At 37.4% G+C, this 26,749-nt stretch overlaps 1 protein-coding gene across 4 annotated transcripts in view; it reads right to left on the bottom strand.

Moving 5' to 3' along the window:
* The window catches only part of IGSF3 (immunoglobulin superfamily member 3), a 103,019-nt gene that overhangs the window by 10,393 nt on the left and 65,877 nt on the right, over positions 1–26,749 (bottom strand). For all 4 annotated transcript variants that reach the window (XM_087721490.1, XM_087721493.1, XM_087721491.1 and 1 more), the window contains one exon: positions 2,969–3,379. In XM_087721490.1, the coding sequence (XP_087577616.1) occupies positions 2,969–3,379 (411 nt within the window). The remainder of the gene's footprint in view (positions 1–2,968; positions 3,380–26,749) is intronic.

The raw sequence follows: 26,749 nt of genomic DNA, 5'->3' as shown, positions 1-26,749 counted from the left end.
GTTTGCAAGGCCGTATCCTGTGTACAGCTTTCTTCAGTTTCTCCCACAGATTTTCAATTGGATTCAGGTCCAGGCTCAGGCTGCGCCATTCCAAAACTTTTCCAAATCTTATGATGAAGTCATTCTTTCGCTAATTTGGAGGTATTGCTTTGGATTGTAGTCATGTTGAAAATTCTCCTTCATCTTCAGCCTTTTAGCAGAGGCCTCAAGGTTATGTGCCGAAATGGATTAATATATGGAACTCTTCATAATTCCATCTTAACTAAAGCACCAGTTGCAACTTAAAGAAAAGAAGCCCCAAAGCATAATGCTGCCACCACTATGCTTCAATGTGGGCATGGTGTACTTTTGGTGATGCACAGTGTTGTTTTTGCACCAAAATTTTGCTCTTTTGTCAAACTTGACATAGATTTTTGCAAAATGTAGCCGGGCTTGGAAGTTTTTATTTATAAGACAAGGCTTCTGTCTTGACACCTTACCCCACAGCCCAGAATGAAGAATAAGGGAGATTACTTGCCAGAAATTCCTGCAGGTCCTTTAATGTTGCTGTAGGACTCTTGGCAGCTTCTCAGACCAGTTTTATTCTTGTTTGATCATAAATTTTGGTTGGACATCCAGTTCTTGATAATGTCAATGTTGTGCCATATTTTCTCCATTGTTAATTGTTGTCTTCACTGTGTCCCATGGTATAGCCAATGTCTTAGTAATTTTTGTGTATCCTTCTTCTGAGTGATACCTTCCAACAATAAGATACCTTTGATGTTTTGTAAGCTCGTTGTAGACCATGACTTTTGCTGTAAGAGGCAACTGAGTAAATGTCAGAAAAATCCTACAGAATAGTTGAACTTTGTGTGGGCTTGATCAGAGTCATTTTATTTGATGAGTTGTGTATACTCACTATTTAACATCCATCTGAATGTAATTAGCTAATTCTCAGCCACATCCTTACTTATACAGTAAGAAGGTGTGAACAACCCATGATTCAAGTTTCTTATTGTTATTTGTGGAATAACACCCCCACCCCAAAGAGATTTTAGTTTGTTTGTCAATTAAATTATTTGCAGCTTACAGTATATGTTATATTAAAGGTGGAAAGAATTCTGATCTGATTTATTTCGGGTTTTTTACATCTCAAAAACCTGGCATTTTTACTCGGATGTGTAGACTTTCTATATCCACTGTAGTCATTTGATTTAGGTGCCACCGGTAAGCCTATTCTGGGAGGCCTGGATTCAAATATTCCTTAAAAAATAACCAAGCCATTGGGTCATCGTTTCAGAGATATTTTCTTTCCAGATTCCTTACTGCTTTCAACAATGACAGAGTTAGCTCATTTATGATACATAGGTACCTTGGTTGAAAAGGATGCACAGTTTTGCCCAGTTGGATTCAATGCATACTGATAAAGATACTTTGTATTAAATTCATTGTTTCACATAGTTTAGCATCAGAAAAGCACATACATACAATATATACTGCAAGCTTTTGTATATGTATGTGTGTACATATATATGTGCACCATGCAATAGGAAAGATACTGCAGGCAATATGGATTCTTATGCAATAGCACATAGGAATGCTGTAGCTACAACATCCACTAATAAAACTGAGGGATTACAAATGTACCAGTCAGAATTTGGAGCAGCAGGCATTCCACCAGAGATTAAGAACTTTCCTTATATTTGTCTTTATTAGGACATAACTTCCTTAGAATTTATAAATTTATAATTTCTGTTTAGTATTGTGCTATTCCATAATCTTAATTATATAATTGTTACTTGTATTTTTTTATTTATTAGAGTTTATTAGTCAAATTGAGTACTTTAATTGCATAGAGCAAGCGAGAAAGAAATTAAAACTTACATAAAAAATTAAATTATTAAGTGTGATTTGCTACAATGCTAACTGGCTATCAATATGATTTTTGGATAACACGATCACATTTTTTCTACATGTTGCACTGAATAGCATTGAAGTTCAAAGGATGTTTGAGGCTATAAGACTGAAAAATTTAAGATATTATGGCCTGCTACATGCATGTGTCAGCAGAAAATATTCCTCTAAATAACAACTGGTAGTGATAAAATCTCTATAAAGCAATTGCATATAACAAAAGCTCACACACTGTAATGCCTAGAACTAGTAATCTTCATCTAACTTTCAATAAACTCCCATATGACAATTTTTGTTTTTAAATTGAATAAGTTTTTTTCCCCATGGATTGGACGTTTCCCTGCTTCTATTCCTCCTCATAAGCTAATCCTCTGTTTATGACTATAAAGCTATCTGAAACCTGGTATTCTCAAGTTGTATTTTTGTCTGCAGCTCCCAGAATTCTCCAGCAAGCATGGCTTTGGGGAATTCTGGGAACTGAAATTACAATATGCTAGAAGGTGCTAAGTATCCAGACTTCAAGTTTTGTTATGTTTTTCTGATACACATATATTTTAAGTGACAGTAGGTTGTGTGCCCTACATACTGTGATGTAGGAAATGGGTTAAAAATATAGGTTTTCTAAATGCTTCTATTTCTAAATTCAGCAACCTAGATTGTTATATTCAAGGACATTTCTGAAAGCTGTTACTGAGTGGTTTTATTAAATAGCAGGCTGCCATGGAATCAGGGAGAGACAAATAAATTAATAGATTGGCATTCCACAAATTGAGAGATAGGAAAAGTGAACTTATTACAAGACAAAACTTGGCAGGACTGGTCAACTATGCATTGGTCTACTGTAAAAAGCTTGGCATTCAAACTTTTAATTCCAGCCAGTAGAAAATAAGAATATCCCTTTAAATTGTTGGAAGTTGCCATGAATCAATATTGGAGTTGGTGGCATATAAACAACAACAAAAAATGATCAGGAAAGGAAAAAGAGAAACCAAGCACTATTTACATGCAAAGATTTCAGAGCCCCTCCATTCCCATCTATTTAAGCATAGTCTGCTTAGCCCTTGAGAAATATTACCTGGTAACTTGACAGTGACTTCAGTCCGGCCAGAAACCTCCTCTGCCAATTTATACCAGGCATGGTTAGGATTAAGCAGCCACTCTTCCACATGGCAATAGTAGCTACCGCTGTCACTGACCTGTGCCCTCTGCACTGTCAGACTGAAGAGACCTCCGGAGAGTGACCTCTCAAACTGCAATCTTCCCTTTAGCCCTTCTTCTTCCGCGTAAGTGCCGTACTCAAATACAGAGCTGTGAGTGGTCTTCAGAATGAGCTTCCCATCTGTGTCTGAGGGTCTATGAACATACCACAGGACTGCAAAATGAGAATCTGGGCTGGTTTGAGACTTGACAGAGCAATTCAGAGGGATAGGCTTATTTGCCACAAGAACTATACTCCGCTTTGATTTGCTGACCTGTAGCTTTGTTACTTGGAGGTGGGGTAATGGAGGAGAAGAGAGAGAGAAATGCATGGATCAATTAATTATAGTGGAGACGGTTGCGTTAAGCTTATGATACAAATTGCTATTGTACAACAAAATAATGTAATGCACTTTGCAGCTGTTTTATCAATGCTATATTCAGCCGTATATATACAATTTAAGCAATTTATGTTTCTTAACAGCCATCTTTTAGAAACCATAGTTAATATTTATATAAACATTTCCCCTAAGTTTGTTACCTAAAACATCAGTTAATAATCTCTAGTTAATACTATATAGATAGTACAATATATACACAGATAATAAAATGTATTACTTCTTATAATACAATTAAAAAAAACATATCAGTTAAATAAAGCAAAACTTCCCAAACGTTTTAGGACAATATATATGCAGGGCATAAATATATTGAAAGATCAAGAAGATATAATTTTGTATTTCATTTTCCATTAATCGTATGCCATTTTAAGAAAAAAAATAATCTTATTTTATCCATACTCTTTTCTTTCACTTGCTTTCACTCACCAAAATGAAAACAAATAGAATTTGGAGCTACCACTACAGAATAATCAATCATGTCAATAGATTTTCTTTAACACAATTTATACAATTTATCAGCTATAATGAAGAAAATTAGAGATTCCAATATAATTCTAATTCCCAAGCAATTATCTAGACTACAATAATCACTTTTATAAACTGTTAGATAACCTGTGATCTATTGGTCATCCTTTTAGATATATTTTCTCACCTAAACAGAGAATGAAAGTTCAAATTCCTTGCCATGGTCTGTCTGTCAGTCATGGCCACATGACTTTTTCCCAAACTTCCTCATTGCAAATGAGGATCACATGAGTATAGAAGCATGATGGTGATGCAAAATAGCAACAGTACAATACTGAAATGGCAACAATTTCCAAAAATTTCATTCCCACTGATACAACAGCTCCTAATATCATGTAGGTTAGCCCATTTGAGATACCTTGGCTGAATAAGTTTTGACCTATGATGTACTTTTGTCCTGTTAAAGGTGACAGTCAGGACAGTTTTAGTAGTATATAGATTTCCCACTACTTTGGCTCTTTAAAACATCCTAAGATGTTTTAATGTTGTAACACAATGTTACACTTGTAACACAGAAGACAATACTGTGACTAGTCTCTGACTTTGGTAAAGTATTTTCTACACATCATATAAAAATAAAAAGTCCCCATGAGTACTCAGCCAGGAACTTCCCCAATGTGTACAATGAAGGCAAAAATGTTGATATGACATAGTATGCATGCCCACACCCACACACTAGACTAGGGCTGTCAAACTCCTGGCCCGCGGGCCGGATGCATCAGGGTCTGGCCACGCCCAAACCGGTTTAGCAAAGGGGGGGAGTCCAAATATGTCACGTGACACTGCCATGATGATGTGAGTTTGACACTCCTGCTCTAGACAGAGTGTATTTTTGTTAATTTTTAGAACAATCACACGTACCTCCCTTTGCATTAAAAGCCCCCACTCTATTAATCCTTGCTTGCTTATATGCTATAAAGATAGCAACAGGGAAGAAGGTGGGGAGAGGAATGAGGCGAGGAAGAGGTAGTTTTCATGATATAGTAATAGAAGTTTGCCTTTCTAATATAGGTTTATGCATCTCTGCAAGACATTAAGAAGTTCCCCTGGAGCCTATATTGCTACTGGCTTTAATCAGTATGCTAATAAAGACTAGAAAGCTGTGCAATGATGTGACATATAGAGAGGAGTGAAGACCTCCTCACTTCTCTCTAGAGAATGTACTTTTCAGGGAGGCTTAGGCTCATGCCAAGCAGATACTTTCTAACTTATCAGTTTGAGAAAATAATGTCAGTTACCAAGTTCAAAAGAAAAAGGGTTATTCTTCCTGGTCCTGCCAGTCCTCCAAGTCTCAGAATGAAAAACCAACCAATTCACACACACAAAAAAAAAAGAAGAAGAAGAAGAAGAAGAAAAAATCCCTACTTCTCCCAATGCTGTTTCTACTTCCCTAGCTAACAGTTTATTTTTAATTGGTACTGGATTATTTCCTGGCACTGTTGCTAAGGGAGCATCAGTTGCTATAACCTCAGTTGCTATAGTAACTATATGTTAAGTGTGGAGCTTTAACACTGCTATTAAAGCAGTACACATACAATCCCAAGCATTATGTCTCTTTACATATGTGTAGACCTAACATATCAATTCCTATATCTGTGGGAATATACTGCAATTGCATATAGCAAATACAGAAGCAATACAAATGCCACCCTTCCCCCCTTTATTATTTTTTCTTAAATTCATAGGAAGATAGAAAATATTAGAGTCCCCTTGATATAAGCCCTTGAACTGAAAAAAAAGAGAAACCACAGTTCCCCAGTTGGCATCATGTTATGATAGCTTTGCACCACCCTGTGGCTCATTATTGAAAAATTAAATGTTTCTGCTTTTGAATGACAATTGTCATTATGTTGTCCAGAAAACTATGGAAATAATTTTGAAGGTAATAATTTTAATCAGGCTTGGGTCCAGTAGATGGTGAAATTTCACACAACTCAGCTTCAAATTATTCATTGGGAAAAACCTTGTCAGCTGCTTACCAAAGTTCTGCAATGGGCTCTAATTTCAGGGCAGTATACTAATGGGTCTGCTTTCCATTTCCAATTGCTATAATGCTACTTAGTGTCTCAGCTTCTTTCTTTTACAGATTTTAATGCTAAAATGCACCATCTCATATGAAATGTATAGGATCTCAATACAGCACACTAGCTTTACATTTTTAATGTTTCTTTGAAGGGAACAGGCACTTTTTTTAGCCCAAGATAATACATTTTTGTCTTTTGAGTATTGCATTTCTGTACTGAAATACACACACAGAGCACCAAAATATCAGCCTGATTTTTCATAGCAATGTAAGGTGTAAAAATGGGACATTAAGCCTCTGAAAGACTTAGGTACCCTTTGATATTTTAAAATCCCTCAGTCTTGCAACAAAGAAACAAACATATCCATTGTAGAGGGTACAATAGGGTCCTGACATGCTGATATGACCTCAAAGCTACGGATTATATACTCTTGCATTAAAAAATGTTCATTCTTCCATGATCTGACAGAGAAATCATTTGCACTTTTCATGGTATTAGCACATCACAACATTATGGATGATCTTGGAAGAGAGTATATATTCTGCCAGCCAGGTACAATTTACCATTTGTGCTTGCCTGGAAAACAGTGAAACAGTGAATATTAAATGACAAAAATCAAAGATAAATTGGCATATCTATCATTGGCCACAACTGGACTTAGAAACAATTCATATTCAATGAAAAGTGCTACAATAGTATAAAGTTTACACGAAAAGGTATAGAAATTCTATTGTGGGCAATCAAAGAGATGTGTATTCCTTTAAGTATAGATACATAATACATTTGAATCCATATAAAAAGCTATAGTTGTTTCACAGTTTTCAGTAGCTCAGTTACCCTCTTGCAAGAAAATTAATTAGTTGCAATCTCTCTATCACCAGATCAATAGAGGAGGTAGATATATGTTGGCTGTCCTTATGCTGTCAGTGACGCTAAGAAACCAAGTCCTCCATACAGCAATAGAGGTTTATTGGGATTTAGAGGTTTATTGGGATTTATATGCCGCCCTTTTCCCTGAGGGGACTCAGGGCGGCTTACAACCACAGGGGAGGGGGGTGCAAGGTCAAAAACAAAACAATATGTGCACAAAGAAAAAATGATAAAACACAACTTTCATTCAGCAATCAAACACTCGGGCGGGTAATTGGAAGCCTATCCCCAGGCCTGCTGGGAGAGCCAGATCTTGAGGGCTGCGCGGAAGGTCTGGATAGTGGTGAGGGTACGGATCTCCATGGGGAGCTCGTTCCACAGGGTCGGGGCAGCAACAGAAAAGGCTCTCCTCCATGTGGTCGCCAGTCGACATTGACTGGCAGATGGGATTCGGAGGAGGCCCAGTCTGTGCGATCTGATTGGTCGATTTAGGGAGGTAATCGGCAGGAGGCGGTCTCTCAAGTACTCAATAATAGCTCAATAAGCAATGGCAAAAAAGATAAATATATCAAGAAAATAATGATTGTTCAATCCAATTATTTAATTAATATGGAAAAAATAAGCAAAGAATTAAAAAAAGAACAGAGGACATATATTGGCATCAGAGTCATTAGATCAAATTACGATTCTTTGTGGCCTTTATATATTTTAAACTTAAATATTATTATATGAAACCATACACTCTTGAATTCATAGCTAGGAAAATGCCAATCACTATTTCTGTTGTTACCAAGATAAGGAATTTTCCTCTTTGTCCGAAAGAAAATGAATAAAATGAACAAATCTATTGATCCAACTATAGTCTCAACACACACACAACCCTGATGTTACACATATATAGAAGAATTTTAATAATATATAGTTTTTGCAACTGAGGAAGAAAAGTGAGACAATCTAAAACATTTCACGTTGCATGGGCCATCCTGTGCAGATGTAAAATGTGCCCTCTGTTTCCTTCCCGATAATACTAATTGATTTTAAAATTCTTGAATTTGGAGGATCAAAGCCTTAAGCCTGATACAGGTTATTAAATATTTTTCTTTTTCTTTTAAAGCATATTTTCTCATGAGTTAGTTTGGTCTAGTGCAGTGGTGTCAAACTTGATTTCACTGAGGGCTGCACCAAGATTTTGTTTGACCTCGGAGGGCCAGGATGGGCATGGCCGGTTTTGACATCACTCGTGTTGGTGACGCCTGAGGTCCAAGCGCTCTGCCAGCAAAAACCGGCTCCTGAGCTCAGTTTTCAGCTGGGATGGCCTCCTGCAACCCTATGCCAGGGAAAATGGAGCTCAGGAAGGCCTTGTGTGGCAATATAGAGGCACTTTGCTGTTTCCAGGGTGGCCTCATGGGCCAGATCTAAGCACCCTATGGGCCTTGAGTTTGGCACTCCTGGTGTAGTGGTTAATGAACTAGGCTAGAAACTAGGAGACTGAGTTCAAATCCAACCTTAGCCATGAAAGCCAGCTGAGCAACCTTGGGCCAGTCATTTTCTCTCATTCCACCCCACCCCACTGGGATGTTGTTTTGGAGGAAATGGGAGGAAGCAGTATTAGCTATGTTTTCTACATTGAGTTATTTGTAAAAATAATAAAGACGGGGTATAAATAAATATATACCACATTTTTCGAACTGTAAGACGCACCAGTGTATAAGACGCACCAAGATTTCGAAGAGGTAAGTAAGAAAAAAAGTTTTTGTTCTCTCCAGCCCCCAGGAGCACTCTGCAGGCTTCAGCAGGGCTGGGGTAAGGCAAAAAGGCCCCCGTTTTTCACTGAAACTGGCATTTTCTTTTTCTCTAGCTCTGCTGAAGCCTGCAGAGTGCTTTGGGGGTGGTGGTAAGGGGAAGGCAAAAACACCCCTTTTTTGGTTAAAATGGCCCATTTTTTGTCCATTTTTCACCCAAACGGGGGCATTTTCCCTTTCTCCAGCCCTGCTGAAGCCTGCAGAGTGCTTCTTGGGAGGGGGTATAGGGGAAGGCAAAAAATTCTTGCGGGGACGGGGCTTTGGGAGGCCAAAAATAGCTGCATTCGGTGTATAAGATGCACCAACATTTCCACACTCTTTTAGGGGGGGGAGGTGCATCTTATACTCCAAAAATATGGTAAATATAAATGAGATAAAAAGAAAACAAATCCACACCTGTCCCCTAATTAACCAATAATTAATCTAGCTAAACCACTGGCAAAATGTTCCATATAGTAGTGAAAGAAGATCTGTTCAAGAACTCAAAGAGAAGTGGGGGAGATGATGAGAAAAATGCTGATATATAGACACAGCAGCACTAAAACGTGATACAGAATGCCATGGGAAACCAGTATGTAATAAAGAGAGTCAAAGTCTGTTTTGTCCTACTTTGAAGGTACTCTTCCCTGGAGGCTAGCAATCTTCAAAGACAGCTTTCTCTTATAGAGAACTTATGAAATATTACAAAGTTTCCCAGTACTTGCCCTAGTTTTATAGTCTCTGACAGAATTTGGTGTTTTTGATGTAGGAGAATGAAGGACAACGGGGTAGGCAACAACAAAAAGTTGAGAAGAGCTTTATGAAAAATTCGCATTTGCATGTTCACGCGACATGTTTACAGTTTAAATGAATTTCAGAAAGAGTCAAACTATTTTCCTGCCTAATTTCAAAATTATGGCTGAAATCATGACATTACTTTCACTCAGTTTTTCTTGGAAAATATTATACAAAATAAACTTTGAATCTGGACAAGTCATGTTTGTCCCAAGCACAGTGAAGAAACTTTGTAGTGACAATGCTTTCCCATTTATATGTCATAAACATACAAATAAGAATTCTTCATTCATAAGAGTTCTTCTCAATTTTTTGTTGTTGCATACTTCGTTGCCCTTCATTCCTGCAAAACATCAAATTCTGTATGAGAAGTTTGGACTCTTTAGGTGTGTTGATGCCTAGAGAGTTTTTGGCAAGTCCCTGCAGTTTTCTTGGCAAGGGTTTTTGGGTTGTTTTTTTTGGGGGGGGGGGAAGTAGCTTGCCACTGTCTGTTTTCTACAGTTGACAGAGATAGTGGTCACCCAGTTGGCTTTCACAGCTAAGGTGAGACTTAGGGTCTGCTGATTTCTAATCTGGTGTACTACACTAAATTGGCTCCTGATGTATGTGTATGTTAAGATTATTTTCTTGTTACACATGTTTGTAAGAATCCTGCTACCTAGACTATTACTTCTTATATTCATCCATGATTTAATACAGTATTTTCATGATGTCTCCATTGTGTTTTGATATTCATAATAATTAGCAAGGACTTTGTGAACTTCCTTCCAAACGCGCGTAACTTTCATAATGTCAAACTTTAGGGAAATATATTCAGTTTCATAAAAGTTATTGCCAACAAATGGGGAAATATCTATGCCAGCATCCAGATCAAAGTGGGATGTTAGAATTTCCCTGACAAAGGTTCTGTCTCAGGGCCAGTATTCTTCAATATCTTCGTAAATGACTTAGATGAAGGAAGGAGGAGAAGGAGAACTCATCAAATTTGCAAACTCAGGATGCAAAAGGATCTTGACATACTTGAACAATGGTCCCTATCCAACAAAATGAAATTTAATGTGAAGAAAAGCAAAGTTGTACATCTGAACAGAAAACCCCCCCCCAAAGGTACAGATTAGGCTAAACAGTAACTGTGAGAAGCCTTCATCCTCAGAAAGTAGGAACAGTTTAAAAACTTATACAAAGAATCTTAACAGCGTTGGAAATTTCCATCACTATATTACATAGCGAAGCATTCTCACATTGAAATTCATTTTCCTACAGCTGTTATCTGTTTACAATTGACATTAAGAAGTCTGTCTAAAAGGCCATTGGCAAATGAAGATACAGTTTGGGAATCATTAAATTGAAAAAGGAGCAAGAATGATATTGGGAAATTCCTTCCAACGGTGGAAAATAACAGCAAAGGAGGAATGGTTCACAATGAAGTCAATTTACTCTCTTGGAGATAACAATAATCAAACAAAAATAATAGAATTAGAGACACAGGATATAAAAACAAATCCCTACGATATGCAATAATCTGGCTGCTGCATGCACTATCCTCTTGCATAGCATTAAAAAAATCCAACTCAAACTGCATTAACCATGCCAGAAATTTCATTAGAAAGCTGATGATACAATGAGAATATGAGCAAGGGATGGAGTGTTAGGTTGTGAAATTATTATTAGTGCAGTTATTAACTTGTCATTTCACTCTAGTGTTCTGGTAACAATGAATTATTGTCTGAAAGCAGGCCAACATGATTGAATTACTACACAGGAAATCTTCTAGATAAATACGAACATTAACTCTTTCTGTAAGAGCTTTCAAGATCTCTCAAGAACTATATACTGCATTTAAATGTTCATATCAGAAATTAGCTCATTTTCCAAAGAAATTGATAGTAAGCATCATGCCTATTTCTTTCCTCCATTTGGTTAAAAAGAGGATTTTTACAAAGAATCATCCCTAAAACTGCACTGTGCTCCCTGAACATACTGTTCAACACTGTTCCCTTTTAAAATAAGCTGCAAAACCCTTCACATTTTATCAAGCTTTAAGTAGAGATTATTATAGAAGAGAACATATGTTGCTAGGCTAAGTTGTGGATCCCTTACAGCTCTCTGATTTTGGTTGTTTCCTTGAAAAATGTTTTTTTACTTGACCAGATAGGTATCCATCATGATAAAAAAGATAACTTTATGAACTATAAATGGGTTAACATTACCATACATCAAAAACATCCCCAAAACAATTAACAGACTACACAGTGTCATTGTCGTACACAAACAAATGGCCTCTAAATCATTTTAAGTATACAAAAACAGTAGTCCAAAAACAAAGAAACAGACGCTATCCACAACATTCAGAATAAGGACTGTAATAGTCACTATATAGGTCAGACAGGTAGAAAACTATGCAGCCATGAACACAACTATCAGTCAAAAGACACAAGGAAAACTCCTTAATCTCACTCCATATGGACAGATTCAATCTTAGCTTCAACTGTGAGCATCCTGGACCAAGGTAAACCCAAAAGCACTGTGAAATTCTTGGAAGTTTCATATTCAGAAAAATCAACCATCAATAGATACATACAGATAAGCAGATTGTGTGCAAACAGATTACACACAATTCTAAGAAGGAAACAGAAAGATCAGAACACATGCTTTCCAGTAGCCAACAGGCAGTTAAGCAGGAATCAATACCAGGCAAATAATCAAGCAGAAAACAACATTGTACTCAAGGAAGTTTCAATGAGAAAATACCAACACTGGCAGAACAAGCAATTGGATGTAAACAGAGAGCAAACCTCTTACTCATTTGTACCCTGATGCAGGTAATGAAGCATCTGTTAGAAAACAACCAAGCACAGAGAGTACCAAGGACTGGAGATTTTTATTTCCACTACTGTTGTACATGCAGAATGATATATATGAATAAATGGATATATTTCTATGTGAAATCATAAAAAAATCTGATTAAACCCCAACAAAGTATATGATATCAATAGGATATAAATTATATCCTTTTAAAGGTAAGAAATACTGTTGCCAGATGACAGAGCACCTCCAATATTTAAATATCACCAATTCTATTCTAGTCTAGTCACATTGCCAGGAATACAAAAATAATCATGTCACTTAAGCAGATATGAGAAAATAACATATTTTATGATATATCAGATGAATTAGCTGCCCTTCTTTCTATACAAACTAATGTTTTAAAATAACTGTCGCATTACAATAATTTATAACCATTTAGCATTTGGTTATAAATACTATAAATAAGCAGATAGCTGCTGATGAGTACATAATAGCATAGGCCAGTGATGGCGAACCTTTTTTGGCTGCTGTGCCAAAAGCGGGGTAGGACGGGGTGTGTGTGTCATGCGCCAGCATGCCACACCCATAATGCTATGTGAGCAAATACCTGATTTTGCTGCGTTTTTTTCACCCTCCCCAGGCTCCAGAGGCTTTCTAGGAGTCTGGGGACGGTGAAAACAGCCCCCTGCCCCCCAGATAACCTCTGGAGGTTTCAGGAGCTTCCCTGAAGCTTCCAGAGGCCGAAAAACGGACCTACAGCAAACCTGGAAGTTCGGGAATGGTGACTTCCGGTTTGCTCGTAGGGTCGCTTTTTGCTCTCTAGAGCCTTCAGGAGGCTTTCCTGAAGGCTCCGGAGAACAAAAAACAATCCTACAAGCAAATCAGAAGTCTGTTCCTGAACTTCTGGTTTGCCCATAGGGATGGTTTTTCGCGCTGCGGAGGCTTTAGGGAAGCTTCCAGAGGGCAAAAAAGCCTCAAAAGAAGACCGAAATCAGCTGGCTAGCACGCACATGCCCGCTGGCCAGCTGACAGGGCAACGCCTTGTGTGCCCTGACAAATGGCTCTGTGTGCCATCTGTGGCACGCATGCTATATGTTCGCCATGACAGGCATAGGCCATTGGGGCTTCTACAGTCCTGTGAAAAACTGTGATGCCCTCTGGAATAGCAACCCTTGTGCAGTGAGCATGGATGGCTTCATCTTTGTTGGTTTTATGGAAGTCCCTGAAAAGCTCCGCCCACCCCTGGAAAATTACTGAGGTACTGAGATTGTTCCATTGGTGTTTAATAAATCCTGCCCTCCGTTAGCCTTTAATTACAAATTTTAATTTTTTAAATGAATTATAATAATTATTATTTTAAATATTAACTGTTTTATAGTTTTATTGTACACCACTCAAGAGTCGCTTTTTCATGAGATGGGCAGCCATGGAAATTTGATGAGTAAATAAATGTGAGCCTTTTCAGATTTTTTGAATCTTTGGCATAACTTTGTCACTGGATGTTAATGGCTTAAGCTGAACCTTTTGATGGATAAAAAGGAGACCGCTTGCCTACAGGTAGTCCTTGAGATATAACCCAAATAGTGCCTGTTATTGTTGCATATCATGGCAGTTGTTAGGTAAAATTTGTCAATTAGTGAACCCCCTCCCCATCCCTACTCTCCCCAATGAAACATTAAATGAACATAAAGGTCATTAAGTGGAAAGCGGGGGGGTGCCTCTTGGGGAGAGGTGGGTTGCCAATTTTTTACTACCAGTCCGGCACGCTTCCCCACGCATGCGACATTTCTGCATGCACAGAAACGTCAGGGTGGGTGAGCAGAGCCTCCCGCCGCGACCACTACCAGTTCAGCTGATCTGGGCCAAACCGGCAGGAACCCACCTCTGCTTTTCGGTATGAGAGGTGATTGGAAGCCTAGTACTGGCCCTGGCCCCCCTGAGGCCTCTCCCACCCTTAAGATGCCCCATGCTCCATTTCCACTTATCTTCTGAAGAATTTCAATGCTTTCCAAAGTGCTGGAATGCATGGCCACATAGCACAGTTTCAAAACTGCCCATTTTGTCCAGTTCACAAAATGGTGTTCGCATTTGTGTTGCTGCCATGCGGCCCAAGGACTTCATTTTGCTGACTTAACAAGGTCTGCACAGTGCTACAACTTTCGGTCACATTCAGAAACTTCTGCAGCACTGCACTTATTTCTTGAAGGCATCAAAATGAAGCAGTTTGTCTGCAGGCCACCATTTTGTCCCTGCCCACAAGGGACCAGTAAAAAATGGTGGCTGCATTTGGATCACCTCCATGCTGCCCAGGAATACATGTCCTGCCCTCCTTCCATAACTTGAGATCCCTACACTTCAACAACGAAGTGTGGTGTGTGATGGGCATGTGGGGAACAAGCCCAAGCTTTGCAGGGTTCTGGCAGGACAGAATGGGAGAAAGAAGCAGGAGAGTGCTGTGATGGGTTGTAAGGGCAAATGACTGCAGGGCTGTTGCAGTCATAATAACTTTGAATTGGGGTTTTGTTTAAGTTTTGGGGGGGTCTGTTGTAACTTTGAACATTCATTAAATGGTCTATCATACCTTGGACTATCTGCACTTAATTTATTTCATAACCAAAATTCATCATCCTTTATATTCAGTTCGAATCTTTACCTAGAGTAATTGCAAACCAAATACAACCTATAATTGGTGATTAAGATTTGAGATTTTTCTTGTCATAAACTATTCATTTCAATCCACTTCCATGGGATTTATACTTGGACTTTGATGCTGCCATTCCAAAATGGTGAATTTGTTCCTTTTAGCTATTGCCTAATATTCTTGCATGCATAATTCAGATCAATGTCTTATAATACGACATTACACTTCACTTGACAGTTTGATACCCTAATATTCTTCTGTAAAATTTTTGTCAAAAAGTAACTTTGTTTCCTTCAATGATAGTAAGTTGTCTAAATTCTGAGATTGCAAAGCATTTCCAAACCACATTTCTGCCACTTCCCTGCTAGACACCACAATGAGTTTTATGTTGAAGAATGCACTATTTTGTTTTACTGAAGCATTAAAAAAAAACTATGTAGCCCAAAAACTTGTATTTTTGACTCATTTGTCCATAGAACATTCCTCCAGATGTTCATAGAACATTCTGTCCATAGAACATATCTCTAAGAAATGAAGCCAAAAAAGCAGAACCAAGGGAGAAGCAGGATGTCAACAATGGGAACAGATTTTAGAAGACAGTGCAACACAGATACTGAGAAGTGATACTTAGAAGAATCTTAGATGATTCTAAACCAACAAAATGTGCATGGAAAATAAACAGGAGAGAGAGATTTTCCCTCAGTAAAACAAATATGAAAGAAACTTGGTGGGATTATATTCATGACTGGCACATAGAGCTGGAAGATTACAATTTATTAAAAAGGAACTGTGATGGCCCCACTGGAAGCCAGTTTGGAAGAGAAAGAAGAGTTGCAACCAGAGCCATCACACGGGTGATTAAGCATGAGTGTCCAGAGAGCTCAGGGGCTGAGGAAGTTGCAGTGCCAGGTCCATCTGGCATGGGGGAGGGAGCAGTCGACCGGTTAGCCACTGCCATTAGCAGAAACAGGGGAGCCCCAGCTGCCAATCGGCTGTCAGATGGCCTACACTAGTAGGGGAAGATCGGTTAGTGTCAATGAGCGGCAAAAGACTGCCTCTAATGAAGAATAGCTGCTACCCAGACTTGATCCACTGGTGCCAAGAGCAAAGTGTAGGGAAACACAGAGGAGGTTGGCAAGGCTACTTGTGAAGAAGCAGCCTTGCCCCTCCTAATGAAAAACACTGGCCTTGGGTTGATTCAATCAGTTATGGGGGAAAGTTTGTTTGTCAGAAACAACTGTTTGCTCCTGCAACACATTTTCGTTAACTTTGCGGAACGTAGGAACTTTCTTTGTAGACATTGGAGCTTGCTTTGGCTTTGTAAACTTTGGACTTTGTTCTCGTCCTGTGGATTTTGGACCCTACCCTATGAATTTTGGACTTTACTCTTGCTTTATAGATTTCAGATTGGCTCTTGCCTTATGGATTTTAGACTTTATTATTGTCTGGTGGATTTCGGACTTTGCTCTGTAGACTCTGGAGTCTGCTCTTGCTTTGCAGAATTGGGGACCATGCTGTTGTGAATCTTGGACCTTGTCTTTGGTAATGTGCTCTTGCCATTTTGGGGAGCCTGTCCTCTGGGAAATTGGGGCTAAACTTTACCACGGTAACTGTGGTGCAGTAAGGGGACTGTCAGGTTGCTTTGGGGATCTGCTTGATTCATGTATCCTTGTGTAATAAACATACTAGTCTAGCATCTGCTCCTGCTTGCATGACTCAGGTCAGAACAGAAACAGACCCAACAGAAAGGATGAGGATGTTTAATATAAGTAAAAAAATGGATAGTAATTCCAGAATTGGAATATGAACATTTTGAAACTATTTGTGGAAAAAAGGAGATAGAAACAAACATGCCGTCTCCATGGAATTTTATTATATACCATCTGGGTAGATAGAAGGTACACTTGACCATTCTTTCTAATAGTCATGGGAGATTTTAATTACACAGACATCTGTTAGAAATCCAACTGTACTGGAGTGAAAAGTCAATGAATCTTGTCCTCTATTATTGATTTCATTTGTCCGAAAGTAAAAGAAGACAGTATTGGGGTTAAAACTTGGCTAACAGTTAGATAAAGGAGTAAAATTAAAAATGGTCTAGAAAGATTTGAGCTGCATAGTAGAACAAATAAGATTGAATTTAACACAGAGAAATGTCAAGTTCTATTCACTACTGCTCAGTCCCCATTTGGAGTACTGTGTCCAATTCTGGGAACATTTTAAAAGGACAGAGGCAAATTGGAGCCCAGAGGATGGCTACCAGACAGTGAAAATTCAGGAAATCAAACCCTATAAGGAATGGTTAAAGAATATGGATTTGACTAGCTTACAGAAAATATCACTTGGGGAAGATACAATAATAGTGTTCAAATATCTGAAGGGTAGTTGGAGAACACTGACTTCTGAATTGCTCCAGAGAATGATTTAGATCTACAAGGAAGGCTAAAGCTCAGAAGACATTTTGTGACTGTATAAGCCAGAGAAAAAGACATGACAGAAGTTCTCTTTGGTGAGAGATGTTGAAATGGAAGCTGTATGGTCATCTGCTAGAGATGCTGTACTGTAATGGATCTTGCAATGAACAAAGGGTTTGATTATATAAGGGGACAAAAGGAGAACTCATCAAATTTGCAGAGAACACCAAGCAAGTAGAAGATAAATTCAAGATTCAGAATGATTCTGACAGACTTTAATACTGGGCCTTACATAACAAAGTGCAATTCAGTGTTGAGAAAAGTTATGTAACAAAAACCAAATGCACAGGTATAGAGTAGGTAGTACCTGCTAAATAGTAGTAACTATGAGAAAGACCTACCATATTTTTTGGAATGTAAGACGCATCGGAGTATAAGACCCACCAAGGTTTTGAAAAGACAATTTTTTTTAAAAAAAGTTTTTGCACTCTGCCTCCCCAAAATGGCCTGTTGGGCCCGTTCCCCCCGCAAAAAAGACATGAATAGCCTTTAGGGGGCTTGCAGATTGCTCCTGGGGGTGCCCCCCCCCCAAATGAGCAAAAATGGCCTGTTTTTCACAAAAAGGAACCCATTTTTTGTCAAACAAAATTGCATGCATAGCCTTTAGGAAACTTATAGAGTACTCCTGGGAGCTAAGGAGCAAATTTGAAAAAAAAAACACTCAATTTTTCACTCATTTCTGCACTCCCCAGCCCCTAGGAACTGTCTGAAAGCCTTCTACAGGCTCTGCACGGCGATTTTGGTGAAGGGGGTGGGGTTTCAGAAGGCAAAAAATGCTGTATTGAGTGTATAAGATGCACCCAGATTTTCAGCCTCTTTTTTGCGGGAAAAGGGTGTGTCTTATATTCCGAAAAATATGGCAGGTATCCTAGGGGACCACCATTTAAGTATGAACCAGCAGTGTACTAGTCTAACCATTCCCTCAAACCCTCATATTCCCCAAGAAGTTAAAGGTGATGCTGCATTAGTAGTCGAGTAATAAAACTTTAATCTTAAGAAACTGAATAGAAACCTGTATATATTATACAACAGCAGTAGGAAGAAAACAGAGCTGCTTAACTCATTGTTTGCATCATTCTTCACGCAAAAAGAAATTATAGCCCAACGTACCCAAAAAAACTACGGTAAAAGGCAAACTAGAGATAAAAATTAAAATAAGCAAGAAAATGGTAAGAGAACACCTATCTGATCTAGACGAATGTAAACCACGAGACCTGATAGATTACATCCCAGACATCTGAAGGAGCTGGCAGATGTTATCTCAGAACCACTGTACCATATCTTTCAACATCCTGGAGCACTGGGGCAGTACCCGAGGATTGGAAAAGGCTGATGTGGTTCCAATGTTCAATAAAGGGGGAAAAACAGACCCAGGAAGCTACAGACTCTTAATACCTGGGAAGATCCTGGAAAAGATAATAAAAAACCCCAGATCTGCGAACAACTAGAGCAAATTAAGTTATAATTAGTAGCCAGCCTGGGTTTGTTAAAAATGGATCATGCCAAACCAATCTTATTTCATTCTTTGATAAAGTCACTAAATTAGAGAAATGCTGTGGACATAGTATAATTAGATTTTAGTAAGGCATTTGACAAAGTAGACCATAATCTACTTTATACATAATATAATTATACAATACATACATACATACATACATACATACATACTCATACATACATGACCATCACACAATTGTCAGCAACGTTAGACAGAGTGCAAAGCAAAGAAAAAATAAAAAGGCAAAGAAATTGAACATGAGACGAAATGAAAATCAAACATAGCTAAGACTAGATTACATTAATATACAATTTACTTTCTGTTTATCTCTCTATCTTTCTTTCCTTGTAAACCATTTTCTTCCACTAGTTCTATTCCCTACTTTATATAACTTATGTTTAAATGTTTTACCGCATTTTCATGTTCTTATCAGCTCCACATAATCAGAACTTTTTCAATCTTCCTTTCTATCAACTTCTCATGTATTTGTTTTGCAGTTAATTCTCATTCGTTCTTTCTACATAACATTTCAACCTGTTTTTTAATACTTAATCACAACTTTTATTTAATCTTCATTCATTTAATATCCATTCATTCTTAACCCTATATTTTTCTTGTTTTTACTACAAACATATCTTAAAGAACTCATTCCTATTACACTCAGCTATATGTTTTTTTCTAACATACCCAATTCTCACTTTTATGTGACAATGATTGGAAGCATACTTGAATACATGGACATTTTTGTGTCTTTCCTCTTTCTTTCTTTCTTTCTTTCTTTCTTTCTTTCTTTCTTTCTTTCTTTCTTTCTTTCTTTCTTTCTTTCTTTCTTTCTTTCTTTCTTTCTTTCTTTCTTTCTTTCTTTCCAATAAATCATTGAGCACTTTTTACCAATATTGGCATGTTTCCACTTTTGGACCATCATCTCTCTTTAGTAAATATTTTACCAATTTGCACAAATTAATTTTTTAACATTTCAATATAGATGAACTGGAATATTGTAATTAAGATTAAAAAGAAAATTTGTTTTGGCAGAAAGTAAGAAAAACATGAGTGATCCCCATTGGAACTTTGCTATAGTTTATACATGGTTAACTTGCAACCACTCCTTCTCTTTCCCAATACTTTAGTTTTGATACATTAATTCAATTACTTTGGTTTATGACATTGTTGCACCATGCAATCTATATAACATTCACTGCAAATAATTTTGGTATGCAGACAACATATCATCATCTCCCTACAAAAACACATATCTATATATTTTCCCAACCAGCACACTTCTAATGTCGCCAGAAGCATTATTTATATAAGTATATTAAAAATTCCAATGGGTATCACACATGTTTTTTCTTACTTTCTGCCAAAACAAATTTTCTTTTCAATCTTAATTATAATATTCCAGTTCATCTATACTAAGATGTTAAAAATTAATTTGTGCAAATTGGTAAAAATGTTTTTGACCTCACACTTTCCTGTCACAAAAATAAAATGCTTTACAATTTTGTTTCAAAATATTCCAGAATAGACTTGCTGTTTGAGTTACTTTTCCCACAGAACTAGCAGAATCAAGAAAAACCTCTCCTGAGAGGATTTTGCTATGTATGCATGCACTGACCTGAAGAAAAGGAGCAATCTATGTTTTACAACTGCAGACAGAATGATATACTCAGAAGGGTTTACACATCTTTCTTGATATAGCCCACTGTCCAGGAGAATAAATCTGTTCTATATAAAGTATATGACCCGTTTATTCCTTCTTCAAGAATAAATGTAACAGACCAACAGAGAAGGTACCTCACCTCTCCCCTTTAAACCCTTGTTTTTAGTTTGTTTTAATTTTTGTAATTTTAATACATTTTGTATTTTTAATTATTATATGTTATTTCTTATTGATGGTTTGGTTTACACTTTTGCTAGTTTTACTGAGTACATTTATACCAATTAAACTTGCATGAAAACTGGATGGTGATTTAAAAACATTAGGGTAATGGCTCCCACACAGATAAAATGTCTGACCCACAAGCTTTAGAAACTAATTACTCAAAAAATTGAGCTACCAGGGAAAATAAAACTGTCTCCTGAGCCAGAAGTTCTACATAGACCACCAAAAGCTGTTGATCTTATCTAACCTACAGCCATCTAACTGTTTTTTTCTCTTTATTTCAGTTTCAATCAATTTGCCTGTTCAATGGCCCATGGCTTTCAATGCCACCTTTATAGAGCGAACAGTCTTTCCATTAGCTACAATCCACATCCTGATGTAGAGACCGAATTTAGTGATTAATTAAATACTGCTCTTGGCTGTTTTTCCAATTATATCCGGGTTTCCTTATAGATACAGTATTTCATTTTTCTGTACATATCTAAAACTGGAAAGTTTTTACATGTGTGCCAGTAAGAACTACTGAAGAAGTGTTAGTGTATCTATATGAATGCTTACATTTGGATAGCAACAGGGCTTCATGACATTTCTGTTCAATGAATTTTAGGAACACTTAAATACTCATCAAATATTTGATGACTTATAGTAATAGGTGGGAACATTATAAATCCTGGAACAATGATGACATATATTTTACCTACTCTGTTATAATTCTCTGTCAAGATGTATCAAAATATTGGTTAATGGAATATTCAAAACTTAGCTTCCTAAATTACAGATTATATTTTATTTTGACTTACTTCACTTGTATTACTTTAGCTTGGGATCTGAGAAAGCAGTAATTGATTATTACAGTGTATTACCAAGGCACAGATTGCCATCTCTGGCCTTTCCTCTTCATTATAATGAGCAGCATTTATATTTTTAGGTCACTGAGCACACTACTTCACTTCTACCAAACCTGATTTAATTGAAATAGCTGTCTGTAAATTAGAAAGGAAGCCACAAGACTCTCTCCCAATTAATGTTCTCAAGGGGGGGAAAAGTCTTTTTGGAGGCATTAAAGTAAACCACTTGTTGGAGCCAGATTTGAGAACGTAGCAAGCAATTTGAGACTTTGGGAACTAGTTTTTTTTAAACTGCTCAAGGTTTCTCTGCTACCTGCATTTTATCTTTTGCTTTAAATCATACAAACAGTAAATAAAACACATTAAATTTATAAACTAATTGCAGCTTAACATAGTGTGCTTTTTCAAGGTCAGTTATTTCAGCTACTGCTTAAGTATAAGAGAAGGGATTTCTTGCTCAAATTTTTAATATTTAGCAGACATTTTTACCATACAAACACTGTTGGATGTGACAGGGATCTTGAAGTCGTAGTGGACAATCATTTAAATATGAGCCAGCAGTGTGCTGCAGCTGCCAAAAAAGCCAATTCAGTCCTAGGCTACATTAACAGAGGGATAGAATCAGATCACATATAGTATTAATATTGCTTTATAATGCCTTGGTAAGGCCACACTTAGAATACTGCATCCAGTTTTGTTTGCCACAATATAAAATATGTTGAGACTCTAGAAAGAAGGCAGAAAAGAACAACAAAGATTATTAGGGGACTGGAGGCTAAAATATGTAAAGAACGGTTGCAGGAATTGGGTATGTCTAGTTTAATGAAAATAAGGATTAGGGGTGACATGATAGCAGTGTTCTAATATCTAAGAAGAGGGAGCCAATGTATTCTCCAAAGCTACCAAAGGCAGGAAAGAACCAATGGATCAAGGAGATAAGCAACTTAGAAGTAAAGAGAAATTTCCTGACAGTTAGAACAAATAATCAGTGGAACAACTTGTCTGCAGAAGTTGTGGATGTTTTTAAGAACAGATTGGACAAGCATTTGTCTGAAATGGTATAGGGCAGTGATGGTGAAACTTTTTTCGCTCGGGTGCCAAAGTGGGGGGAGCGCAGAAGGGTGGTGTGTGGGCGTGCCACACCCACAATGCAATGTGCGACCCCCAGCGTGCATGCACACATGACCAGTGCTCCCTCCCATTTTTTGATGCTTTTTTCGCTCTCCCCAGGATCCAGAGGCTGGGGAGGGCGAAAACAGCCTCCCCCCCGGAGGCTTCAGGAACTTCCTTGAAGCCTCTGGAGTGCAAAAAAACGGTCCTACAGGCAAACCGGAAGTTTGGGAATGGACTTCCGGTTTGCTCGTAGGAACGGTTTTAGCCCTCTGGAGCCTTCAGGGGCCTTCTGGAGGCTTCCCTGAAGGGCTCCGGCAGAAGAAAACCGCTCTACGAGAAGCCTCTGGAAGGCCCATGAAGGCTCCGGAGGGCTAAAACCGGTCATACGAGCAAACTGGAAGTCCGTTCCCAAACTTCCGGTTTTCCCATAGGGCCAGTTTTTTGTGCTCCGGAGACTTCAGGGAGGGGCGGGGGAGGCTTTGGAGCCTGGGGAGGGTGGTCAGCTGAAGGGGCAACGCCTTGTGTGTCCTGACAAATGGCTCCACGTGCCACCTGTGGCATGCGTGCCATAGGATTCACCATCCCGGCTATAGGGCTTCCTGCCTAAGCAGCGGTTGGATTAAAACATCTACAAGGAACTTTATGGGTTTTTTTAATTTATAGAAAGGACTGGAATATCTACAGATGCAAAACCAACTAACATTGTCTCTTCATTATTCAAGTAAAAACAAGGGCCAACAAAGTTCAAAATGGAGACATTTCTTATTTGTAACTACTTCTAAATTTCAGCACTTAATGCAGCTCATATCTGAAAACCTAACTGCATTAATGTACCACAAGCATGTAGATGCACAAATCAGTCAGTAATGCTGTTTGTTAGAGGTTATGCATAAATATTTCTATTTAGTAGTCTGCAACACAGCCATATGTCATGAGAAAGTAGGAATAGAAATAAACTTGCTGTCTTTGAGGCACTCAGACATATTTACTTCAGCTTGTGTCATGCATCTCAACTTGAAAATATATTTCAAGAGATTGAGGTAATCAACAAAACTAATAAATATGGAAAGCGCCATCCTACAATTTATTCCATATTTTCTGCATGTCTTAAGATGACCTCTACTACCAAATTCATAATCCTATCTGAATAATTTCATAATTATTATTATTATTTTTAGAATGAAGTTGGGGAAGCTTAGCACGTTTGGCTTACTGGAAAGCAAGAAGATTTAATTTCCTTTGCTTTCAGTAAATGATGTCAGCCAATTTGTATGTCTTTATTGAGAGAAGTGGTGATCTCATTTAAATGTGAAGTTGAATATTATTTAATATTACAGAAATTATTTTTTTCAGTACAGCATTACTTTCAGGAGATCAAAAACCTTCACATGCTTTAAATCAACAGTCATTTATCATTTTAATCAAACAGACAAAAGGTAGCTAGTAGAAGTTGGACTAGAATACCTCCATAGTCCCGTTGCTATTTTTTTATTCTGTATTCAGAAAAAAAGTTATTAAGTATCATAGTTAGCTTGCTCATTGTTTTACACCATATTTAATTTGTTTCCTTAGATTATATTTAAGGTGAAGCCATTTCACTGAATTTAGATACTACAAAAATGGAAGTAAAACCTTCCAAATTTGCCTTTGTCGCCACCTCTAAGGTAAGAGGGAAAAACATTAGCCAAAGACTTTTGCATTGCTGATATTATATTCAAAAAGATGTATTTCTTTGTGATTTCAATTCTATAGTCTATTCATCATATTCTGTTATAACAGGATCTATTAATATGGTAGATTAAGAAAACATTTTGATTTCCATTTATTTAACAAGAACTTTTATCTTCTGAAAAAGATACCTTGTTTGGCATGGGGGAGCTTTCATGAAAAAGTACTACGGTATGGACTTAGTTATAACACTAAAAACAAATTGTTGGTCTTAACATTCTTAAAATATCCTATATGCTAATTGCAACTCAGCATATATTGCTTTGGAGTCCTTGGTGCTTTCTTGAGTTTGGTGATTTTTCTGGAAATGTTTTATTAGCTGACTATGTAACCTCTTTAGTGTTAGATTGATTTACTCTCTGTTTGTATGTAGTTGTTTGCTCTTTCAGGTTTTCTTCATCAGCTGCATAATCACTATCATTACTTTTTTCACTGTTCTCAAAGACCAAAGCCATGTCAATCTATAGTCAGTAGACTTTGAGATTCTGTTTTTACTAGCACAACACTTTGTAATGCAACATTATAGCATCTAACAGGACTCAGCATTTATCAGGACTCTGGGGATTGAAACTGACTAGATATAAGTACTGCTTTACATTATTTATAGCCCTATACAAAATACAGCACACTGAACTTAAGAATTGTTTGCCAATTACAACTACAACTAGCAATAAAAACTGTGATAAGCTAAAGATACAAATGCCTATGCTTTTTAAAAAGTTTAATATCAAGCCCCATTTTCAAAAATTATACAGTGATTTTAATATCCAACCCTTCTTAGGTGCTCGAAGGAGACTGAAAAATGATGTATAAATAGAAGATAACGACATCATGGAATTACATACTGAACAAATACTGAAGTAAAACATTTATTTTTTTCAACTAAAGGAAAAAAATGACATGTTCCAGACACACATGAGTCTGAGACACAGAAATGAGACTACTATAGAAGAAACAATTCACTAAAACATTATCCAACTTAAATGAGATGGAATGAGCTAAATAAATAGAATTACTGATATTGGAATTTAGCCAACAATTTATGCCCGAAGAAATCTCTTCTTGAATGACATAATTGTGCATTCTTATTGAGTATAATAACTACAATGTTACCCTATAATTTTACTTGTTTACATTGTTGTAAACATACAGTTTCTTTCTAATTCCAAACACTAATTTCAGTCTGAATTATTCCACATGCAAGGAATTGTTTATCGTGATTTATGTTTTTATATAGGGACCATTCAAATGTGATCTTGTATATTCTTTTTTCAAGTAAAGTTCTATAAGGAATCTGTATAGCAATGCTTTTTTATGACTATCAAATGGCCTCAGTATGTTTTCTTAAATAGGTTTTTCAGACTTTTTAAGGAAGATAAATTTTTAATCATTATGTAATGCCCACTAGAAGCAAAAATAAGATGCATGAAATACATGTAATAATAAATGTATGTATGTATGTATGTATGTATAGGTAGTCCTTGGGTAACAATGGAAACTGGGACCAAGATTGCTGTTGATAAACAATGCGAACATAAAGCGCAATCATACATAATGACAGCAAATATGGGAGTCCTAATTGCTGTCATAATCCAACACTAAATAGATCATTAAATGGGAAGAGACGAGCATCTCAGGCAAGAAGTAGGGGTGTGCAAGCAGGCACTATGGAGTGCAGGTGGGCTGGCAGAAGCCATCGGTGGGTTGGAGGAGGCATGGGAGAACCAACGTAGGGTATGGGTGGGCAGGAGAGATATTACAGAATACAAGATCCTGGACTTCTTAGCAAAAGCGATTGGAAATCTTACTTGCCAGTTTCCCTAATGAGTTTGTTTCTGGGAACATGGTAGGGAAGGTCACAAATTCCAATAAATCACATGATCACAGCTTGATGCTATAAATGCAAGACAGCCACCTGAGCATCTGATTATAATCATGTGCTGCTGGGGTTTTGCAACAGCCAGAACTTCGAGAACTGGTCATAAGTCAATTTTTTCAGCCTTTGAATTAACTTTGAGTGGTTACTGAATAAATGGACATAAGCCAACACCATCGGTACTCAATAATTTGTCTTCAGCTTTACATTAAGGGATCTTTTTATTTAAAAAAAACTGGGTTTGAGAGACACACTACAGCAAAAGTTGATAAACAACTGTGAACGTTCTCTGCTAACTCTAGCAGTGCTCTGGTACCCATAACAACCATACTATTTACTCACAATGGAGCAAGTGACTACTTCTCTTTTATGATAACTTCATGGAATCTGAA

This window comes from Thamnophis sirtalis, unplaced genomic scaffold (assembly GCF_051295495.1).
Source record: "Thamnophis sirtalis isolate CommonGarterSnake01/CBP01778 unplaced genomic scaffold, rThaSir2_p1.2 scaffold_8, whole genome shotgun sequence".
Taxonomy (NCBI): Eukaryota; Metazoa; Chordata; class Lepidosauria; order Squamata; family Natricidae; genus Thamnophis; species Thamnophis sirtalis.
Note: the sequence above shows the minus strand (reverse complement) of the source record. Positions and strands in the feature narration are given on the sequence as shown.